General features: G+C 40.2%; 1 protein-coding gene across 3 annotated transcripts in view; it reads left to right on the top strand.

Moving 5' to 3' along the window:
- The first annotated feature begins 3090 nt into the window (after positions 1–3090).
- The window catches only part of CEP78 (centrosomal protein 78), a 41198-nt gene continuing 34623 nt past the window's right edge, over positions 3091–9665 (top strand). For 2 of the 3 annotated variants that reach the window (XM_069105554.1, XM_069105537.1), the window contains exons 1-5: positions 3091–3245; positions 4474–4759; positions 8155–8330; positions 8420–8492; positions 9280–9383. In XM_069105554.1, the coding sequence (XP_068961655.1) occupies positions 4507–4759; positions 8155–8330; positions 8420–8492; positions 9280–9383 (606 nt within the window). In that variant the 5' untranslated portion in view covers positions 3091–3245; positions 4474–4506. Of the gene's footprint in view, positions 3246–3315; positions 3453–4473; positions 4760–8154; positions 8331–8419; positions 8493–9279; positions 9384–9665 lie in introns of those variants that run through there. The other variant, XM_069105546.1, reaches the window with a different exon arrangement.

The following is a 9665-nucleotide window of genomic DNA, read 5'->3' as shown; positions in this document are numbered from 1 at the left end:
GTCAAAAGGTTCCATATGGCACAGAGGCTTAGGGGAGAGATGAGAGGCTGAATATAGAGATTTGGGAAGCATCTGCATGGAGCTGATTAAGTCATGAGAGTAGATGTATTTGACAAGGAACAAAGACTAAAGAAAGAAAAGAAAGTCAAGGACAGAGCCTTGAACATTTAAGAACCATGAAGCTAGCTATTATAATCATCCTATTCAACAAGAAGGAACCAGAACTAGACATTTCCCACATATAACTTTGCTGTTATACCCATCTATTTCCACTGGATGGAAGTGCTGAGTAAAAACCAAGTTCACAGTTTCTGATGACTTTCTAAGTCTCAGTATTATACTGTCATAGTCGACAGTATGGGAAAAGGCTTTTCCAGTCTTATCACATACTATTTTCTTGCATATATTCTATGTTCTTGCCAAGGGGTGTGCTAACCTGAGTGCCAATTTTTAATTTATACATCAGAAACCTGCAAATGCTACAAATTAGGACTTACCATTTTGTTGATTTCCAACTTAAGAAAGTGATGGAGAACATATTAATATTGCAGATTAAACTTTAAAATGTATTTGAGTACTTTTTTTGAGGGAGAGAGCTGGTTGTTAAACATTTACCACTTCTGCCTGACTCTACCCCCTTTCTATAGGGCACTTACCGAGGTGATTTAGAAAAACTGTAAAATTACCAAAACAGAAGTTAGACCTTAAGTCCTTACCTCTGGCAAGCCCTTCCTATTCCCTGAATTTATGTATGGTTTTCTGAGCCCTAGTCATGTGACCTTGGTGTATGGAGTCAACTCTCCATAAAAGCAAACAAGTTTAATTGTATAATGTGTTTTTTTTTCTTGCATAGGATTGAATTACTAGATCGCTATGTAATGTAGAGCTCTAAGGGATCTCAGAAACCCTCAGTTTAACCCCTTCATTTAAAAAGTTTTCTTAACTAATTAATTTTATTTTCCCAATAAAGCAGTTATTTTTCTCTCCTTTACACTTCCATGAAAAAAGAAAAACAAAAGCAAAATCCTATAACAAATATATATGTATATATAGTCAAATTTCCACAAAACAAATTCCTGCATTTACCATGTCCAAAAATGTATGTCTCATTCAGCATCCTGAGTCTACTCTCTCTCTGCCAAAACATAGCATGCATTATCATAGGTTTTCTCGAACCATAGTTAGTCAATGCATTGATAACAGTACAACCTCCTCATTTTATAGGTGATGAAAATAAGGGCTAAAATTTAAGATGAAATGATGTGTCCAATGTCACAGAGCTAGCAAGTATAAGTGAGAGGTTTTTAATACAGATCCACAGAATCCAAAACCAATCAACAGTTATTTATTAAGTGCTTACTATATGACAGGCACTGTGCTAAGTAAGACCTGTTAAAAGCAAAAACATGGTCCCTGACATCAAAGAACTCACAATTTAATGGGGGATAAATATGCAAAATATTGTACATATAAGATACATAAAGCAAGGATTACTGTGTGTGGTTATAAGGGAATAGACATACTATATTATCCCCCAAGTTCTCCAAAGAAGACTAGTGGCTAGTACTCTGGTCTCCTCAGCGATCTGGAGTACCAGGCTAGAAATAAATCTGTCAGCTCCCTTAAATAATATTAGTCTAAAGGATGGTGTAATATTCATATTCAAGCTAAACTCTTCATCACTGCTTCTTAATGGAGAAGGGAGGCCACCAAGCAATATATCCAAGTCAACTTCTTTCCCGTCAAATACCACAGAAAAATAGAGATCAGAGAAAGTATATTATGAGAATATATGTATATGCATGTGTGTATGTAAATACATACATATATATACATACACTATCTCTATCTCTGTCTCTCTATCTCTTTATCTCTATCTACCTGTCTATCTATCTGTCTGTGTCTGTCTGCCTATGTATCTATCTAAAATTTATGTCTGTGGGTCTCCCAGACAATACAAACTGAAGGAGCTCTCCCGTTGGGAGCGAGACAACTCAATCAACCAAGAGAAAGTCGCAGATCTCACCCAAGGGGAAATTCTCCAAAATCTCTAGCACAGCCAGCTGAAGATAAGGGCAGGCTCGAAGCTGGCTTCTTCCCCGCGTCCTTTTCTTTTTTCAGCATAGTGAACGGGGGTTGGCGTGGCCATCGTCTCTCTTAGAGCAGGAAGCCAGAAACACAGAAGGTAGTGAAGAGCTGGGATCTGCCTTCTCTCCCAGCCTCACCAATTCCGCTCAACCCCTCATGCAGGGCTTGGTCATTGACCTTCACGGACGAGGAGAGAGCCCGTATCTATATATAGCTCTGGAGTGTGGGGAGACCAGAAAAGGCCACCTGCAGGAGGTGAGATGTATCCTGAATCCCGACGGAAATCTGGAAAACCGGAGGGGGAGGGGACAGGAGAGGGCTGGGTGTTCCAGGTATGAGGGTCAGCCTGGGAAAAGGCACCGTCGGGACATGAAGCGTCCTGTACAAGGCACTGCAAGGTCAGTCTCTCTGGACCATAGTGTGGAAAGTGTAAGAAAACTGGAGGAATCGGAAGCGGCCAGCTTGTGACGGGCTTTAAATGGCAGAGAATTTCATATTTGATCCAGGAGGTCAGGGGTCACTGGAGCTTGGGGTACGCGTGTGTGGCATGGTCAGACCTGCCCTCGAGCTTTAGGAAAATCTCTGTGACAGTTTAGGGATCTCCTCTAGATGACCAGAGAGGGGGTGCAGTCCACGGGGAAAAGGTGGAGTTGAGGCAGGAGGAGCTGGTTTCCTACATCCTTCCTTGCAATGAGGCTCCTCGGCGCCTCTGCCATTTTCTGCCTGCATGCCTTACGTCATACCCTCTGAGCCTCAGTTTCCTTATGTGAAAAAGGGAAGAGTTTGGATTAGATACAAGGTCCCTCAGAACCCCAAATCTGGGACTCCCCAACCTGAAGTACTTCTCAGAGCTCACAGTCCATGACTGATGCTCCTGAAAACCCGCCAAGCTCCCGCAGCCAATCTCCAGCACGCGAGCGGCCTGGCCCCGCCCTCCCCGGGGGCGGAGGCGACGTGCTGACGTTAGCGGCCTGCGTGGGGACGCTCGCTCGCTCGTCGGCGTCGGCGCTACCTTCCCGGGTTACACCAAACAGAACCAATGCGGTGGGAGGTGCCGACCTGCGGAGGACAATGAAGCGGCAGCTAACGGCCGGACCGCGGGCGAGCACCGGATTGAAAGAGATGTAGCCGGGGGTCAACTTTCTTTAGCCGAAAAGGTGAACGGCGCGGAGCTCGGAGCACGGGGGGATGGGGTGAGGGAATGGATTGAGTCTCGGGAGTCAAAGGGCTGCCGCAACAGCAGCGGCGGCGGCGGGCAGCGCAGCAGCCCCCATACCGCCTCCTGGCCCTCGGCCTCCTGCGGCTTCCGGCCCCCCTGGCTGCTGCTGCTCCCGCCCTTACTCCTGCGCTGCTTGTCCTAAGGTGTGAGTAGCTTTGATCTGCTTTTCGGTGTAAAGGGGTTCGTTGTAAACAGTACTCCACACAGAGACCTGGGGGGAGGGGAGTGGACCAGATTCTACCTGTTGCCTTAAGCGTCCTGCAAACAGCACCCCCCCATGCACGCGCGCCCTCACACACACACTCACACACTCATTCATATATGTGTGCATATCTGTTTTTCAGTGCAGAGGAAGTTCATAAACAGCATACCAGCCAGAGGCCTGGGAGGAGGGAGGAGAGCTAATTCCAGTTGCTGTCCTGGCATCCACCTCCCAGATCACCCTTTTTTTTTTTTTAATCGTCTTTTCATTGTAAAGGGAGTTTGGGGGAAGGATTCCAACTGCTGCCCTAATATCCTACAAACAGTCCTTAACAAGCATTTATTTTTTTGGAGGGGGGAAGGCAAGGCAATTGGGATTAAGTGACTTGCCTAAAGTCATACAGCGAGTCAAAATTTTTTTAACCTGCTTTTTATTGTAAAAGGGCAGCTAGCTGGCACAGTGGATAGAGTGCCAGGCCTGGAGTCAGGAAAACTCATTTTCCTAGGTTCAGATCTGACCTTGGACATTTACTAACTCTGTGACCAGGGGCAAGGCACTTAACCCTCTCTGACTCAGGTTCCTCATCTGTAGAATGAGCTGGAGAAGGAAATGGTAAACCACTTTGGTATCTTTGCCGAGAAAACCCCAAGTGTCCATGAAGTCAGACACAACTGGAAAGGACTGAACAACAATTTAAGTGCAAAGGGAGACGTGGAGGTTAATTTCAACGCTTTCCTAGCATCCTGCAAACAGCCCCTCCCAACTCCCACCCCTCTCCACAGTTTCTCTGTTCTTAGGAGGTGTAGAAGGTGGATACAGTAGTTTCAGGAAAAGTTTAATAAAGCCATTCTTCCCACTTTTCCCCTTATCATCCAAAAAGGAAAAGAAAAAAAAAACCAAATCCAGATGCCCTACCAAAATTTGCTGCTGAGAATAAATCTCTGCTCTTTTTTTCCTTTCCCAGGTGTCAGGGTGGGTTTCAGCTGGTGACCAGAAAATGATTGACTCAGTGAAGCTCCGGAGAGAGAGTGCTGCAGATTTCTTTTCTCACTATGAATATCTTTGTGCACTTCAAGACTCTATCCCTCTACCTGTTGTGAGAGCCAGTCTGAGGCTCGGGGTGCTCGATTTCAATGCAGACCGCCTCAAGCTCCTGGACTGGGCACCTTTGCTAAGTGCCCTTAGAATAAACAAAAATTTGCCCTCTATTGCCATCAGGAGCTCATATCAACCAGGGTTTGGAGATTCAGGTTTGTGTTTCATATTTGAAATGCTACTTAAACCTTTAAGCTGTTAAGTTCCCAGGGAGAGAACATGTAAAGTTTTGGACAACTGGGAAATTATACTTTCACTAGTACATAGGTGGGTACCCCCAGGCCTTGCCTGTAATAACGACATCTCATAGGGTAGATTTAAGAGGTGGGGAAAGTAGAACATTACACATTAGTATGGTTTTCTTGAAGTAAATTTCAAGTAGGGTTTATTTGTTGTGGCAAGAGCTTACTAGGAAAATAATTGTGGCAGCAAAGCAGGCATTTAGTCAGGTCCCAGGCCCCGTGCTAGGTTCTTTCTGACCTAGATCATTTGACTTCAAGGCCAGTGTTCTTTTCATTACACAGAACTGCATTAACACTGTCTACTTTTCTATGTTAGCCTCTAATTCATCATTTTCTTTGTGGCATTTATCATGTGCTCACTTTGCTACATGGTACCACAAAATAGCTCTCCACAAAACTGTTTTCTGATTTTCTAACACCTCTTGCTCGCTACTTAGGGATTTTAGTGCCAATGCAATATTTACAGTGTCCACGATCACAATAGAGACCGTGACTATAACTATCACATGATGTTCAATTGCGAAATATGTCAGACTCTCCAGATAAAGGATAAAGTTGAAGGATTTATTTAAACCTCAGAAAACCGAATCCCAAAACCAGTAAGCTGAAGTATCAAAGGTATTCAAAAGCCATAATAATGCTGAGAGCCATAGCATCCTTTAGCCTTCCCACAAACCAATAGGTGATCAGTATTTACTCACAAAATTCCCTGTCTCTTTGCCTAAGCTCTTCCTCTGTCCCCAACTGTCTGCAACTGTCAGGTTAGCTCTCCTGTCTACCAGCTCCTCTGTGGGCTCTGCTTCTCCTCAGCAAGCTCCTCCTACCACAGCTTCCATGTGACTACATTCAGCCTATCAGGGGCAGAGCCCACCTCTCAGCAGGGAAGCTCCCTGTAGGCTCTAGGGGGGGCAGTTTATACTCACAGCAGGGGAGGTCTTCAAACTCCCCCCCAGGTCTATTAAGGGGCAGGAAAGATCTTCAAATTCCCATTACAGAGATTCAAAATAATAATTTAGTAAATGGAATAGTAGTAATATATAATGGTCCCTGGTATTTTATTTGAATATGACCTAGTACCAAGTACTTAGTACTAAGGTATCAAAGGGAGTTAGGTGGTACTGTGGGATAGAGTTCCAAAAACCTGAAATCAGGAAGAGGAGTTTGAGTTCAGATCCAGCAGTGTGACCCTGGGCAAGTCACTTAACTTTTGTCAGCCTCGGTTTCCTCATCTTTAAATGGACGATAATAATAGCACCCACTTCACAAGGTTGTGAGGATTAAATGAGATAATTGTAAAGTGTTTAACACGGTGCCCAACATAAATTAGGCACTTAATAAATGTTACCTGTTATTATTACTATCATTAAGGAGGAAGTTCATAGGCTCCTAGATAGATAGATAGCTAGAATGGACCTGAGTCGTTTTCTAGTCCAGCCCCTTAATTTTATTTTTACTTTTGAAAAATCAGTTTCATTGATGTATTTTGCCATTGTGATTTCAACACAGTTCTCCAGATTGAGCTCTCCCTGGAGACAAAGAAAAACCACTAAGTTGAACTTTGCAGTTCAGTGACTACTGATAACAATGCAGACAGTCTTCTGTCCTGCTAGCTCTTCTCTTCTCCCAGTAAAGACTAAGGGTGTGCTGGGAGCCAGGCAACTTTGTAGTCTGCTTTTCATTCAGATTGTTGTATTCCTTGTGTATATTATTCTCTTTCTTTCTAATTTGCTTCCCTCTGCTTCTACTCATACAAATCTTCCCTCATTGCTCCAAGGGAAATGATATTCATCATTTCTTACTGCCCAGTGATACTCCATAAAATTCATATACCCTGGTTTTTTGGCCATTCTCCAGTCATGAACCCCCACTTTGTTTCTAGCTCTTTCCTACTACAAAGAGCACTGTCATTAATATTTTGGTATATATTGAATCTTTGTTTTTGTCTTTGGATTATATACCCAGTAGTATGATGGCTAGAATGGCAGATGTGGATGGTTTTAAATAGTCTCAAATTGAAATCTAGAATATTTGGACCCTTCACAGCTTTACCAATTGTATTTATTAATGTGTGTCTTCCTACAGGCTTCAAACACTATTCATTTTTTATCATTTTTGCTCATTTGTATTAGGTGAGGTGAAACCTCAAGAGTTATTTTAGTTTCATAAGTAATTTGAAACATGTTTTGAAACCATTTATAGTTTGCAGTTTGAAAACTATTATGATTATTGGTGTTATATTCTTTTCAATTCCATGTATTTTTTAATATCATACTTTTATTAATGATATTTATGCAAATATTTTCCCAGTGTGCAGTTTCTCTATTTTGTTTTCATTAGTGAATGAAGCTTTTTAATTTTGTATAGTAAAAATTGTCTGTTTTAGCTTTTAAAAATTTACCTCACAGCTGGATAATATAGTGTATAGTTGAAATCCCAGCTACTAGGGAATCTGAGTGTGTACCCATGGGAGTTGGGGAGCCAAGGGTTGCCCTTATAAGGAGGGCCAGCCAACCCAGGACAGACATGGAGCAGGGTAAAGTTCTGATGTCAGTGAGATTGGGCCCTTGAGTTGTCCCTGATTTTTTCCAGCCTGGACAGCATAGGGGAGATCTATGGTGTTTTTTTAAAGCACCTGTTGGTATAGTTGTGAAAAGTCTTTCAGCCTATTTTCTTCCAGGGATTTTTATCATGTGACCTTTTTATATTAGTTCACATCCATTTGTGCTTATTGTGGTACATGAGGTAAGGAAGCTTCATTAAACAAGTAGTCTGCAGCATGCTACTTGAAACACTTGTCATATTTGTCGACACTCTAGCCAAACTAGACTCTGCTCTCCTAAACACTCACTGTACCCTTAGAATTACATTCTTTTTTCCTGACCCTTTTATTATCCTTTACTTTCCCTCTTGTCAAACCCATCCATTAATATCTGAGATACTACTTATTCTAAGAAAACCTTCTCTGATCTCCCTAAATGACAATGAACTTTTCCGTCAGATTTCACACTTTGTTTTATAACTTTTTATTTGTAACGTGATTAATGTAGTTAATCATGTATATTATAGCTCTTGACCCCTTGCTAAAACTTTCAGCTCCTAGAGATAAAGTTACTTAAACTTTGTATCTTTCCTCATGCAGTTGTTTAATGTTTGTATTTATGTGAACAGTTGGAAGAGGGGAAATAGCTTATTCACACAGAATCCAGTTCTTAATATAGGAAAAAAGAATGTTCTATATAATCTCTTTGTTGTTGTCATTGGTACAAGTTTTCTTTGGATAATAAATTTTGGAAAACCTTTTTTTCTAGCTTCTGATAGGTATAAAGCCTATTCTAAAAGGCGAATTCCTACAATTAGATCCAAAGAAGTGACTATCCAATTATGTAAAGCTATTAAAGGCTGTTTAAGTGTGTCTACTGCTCTGAAGAACCTCGAGCTTCAGGGAATATATTTAAGAGAACGAGATTTAATACTGTTAACAAGGGTAAGGTTTTTAAAATTCATCATTTGGTGGTAGTTCTGTTTTTAAACCCTCTTCTTGTGTTCTAACAATATGATTTTTTTTCATTGAAGGGATTGAATAAATCAGCATCTTTGGTACATCTATCACTAGCATATTGCCCAATTGGAGATGGAGGTTTAGAAAGTGAGTTTTTATATTAATTTATTTTTCCTTCCATCTATCTTAAATTTTATTTATTCTTTAGAATCCAGACCAAGTCTACTAATGTGAAGCTATCAACTGCTAACTTTTCCTACTACTACTAACCACTAACCTGTCCTCCCCAATCTCTTATCCCGTTTTATTAATTTTGCACCATATTAGTTAGCACTTGATTATATCTTGATTTGTATTCTGTCATTTTTTTAAAAAAAATGAGTATTGAATTGTATTCGCAAATAGATTATAAAGTTTTTAAGGTCAGTGACTATGCCTTCCTTGTAGACCTCCTTGGAATGCAGTGCAGTGATAGACATGTAATTGTTATTTAATAAATACTTAATATTATTTAATAAATACAGACACAAATGAAAATAGATTGTAGAGCATATGATTTTGGAGAAAATCTTTTTTCTCAGTGATTATATAGAAATTAAGACATAGACAGAAGAAAATGTTTTTAATTTATCCTTTAAAAATACAAGAAAATTCTTAGCATATCAAAAGCAAATTCCATGCACTTAACTGTGTCATTTTTAGCTAGCTAGCTTGTGATTTTTGTAAATTGGAATAACATTGTAATAGTAATAGTTGTCATATCTTTTCTGTTCAGTAGGCTTAGTGTATATACAGGTATTAGCAAAAAAAAAAAAAGACCAAAAACTATTTAGTAATGCAAAACAGATACTGAATAAGAATAGACTCAGAAAAGTGAATAATGAATATTTGTGTTTGATCTGTTCTTTGTCTTTGGTTGCTCTGTTATTTTTAGCTATCTGTCAAAGTGTTAAGACCTCAGTAACACTCAAGACTATAAACTTCTCAGGATGTAATTTGACTTGGCGTGGAGCAGAACATCTGGCCAATATCTTAAAGGTAATTAATATTTGAACCTTAATCTTAATAATTTAATACATCTAGCACAAAAAAAATTTGACACAAATTGATCAAAAAATTTACTTTCTTAGATGACCAAACAGAAAGTGAATGCAGCTGTTGCTAAAGAGAGCTGACAAGTTTTGGTGCTTTGGGGGCACCTATAATTTTAGTTGTTCTAATACAAATAACTTCCCAAGCTTTTCCATTTATGTAAAGAATTTCTTTTGAGAAACTTGCTTTATGTTTTTTTAAATTTTCCTTTTTATTATTTTAATATAT

The sequence above is a fragment of the Petaurus breviceps genome, unplaced genomic scaffold (assembly GCF_028583685.1).
Source record: "Petaurus breviceps papuanus isolate PSGF00001 unplaced genomic scaffold, PetGlider_PUasm1.0 138, whole genome shotgun sequence".
NCBI classification, from domain to species: Eukaryota; Metazoa; Chordata; class Mammalia; order Diprotodontia; family Petauridae; genus Petaurus; species Petaurus breviceps.
Note: the sequence above shows the minus strand (reverse complement) of the source record. Positions and strands in the feature narration are given on the sequence as shown.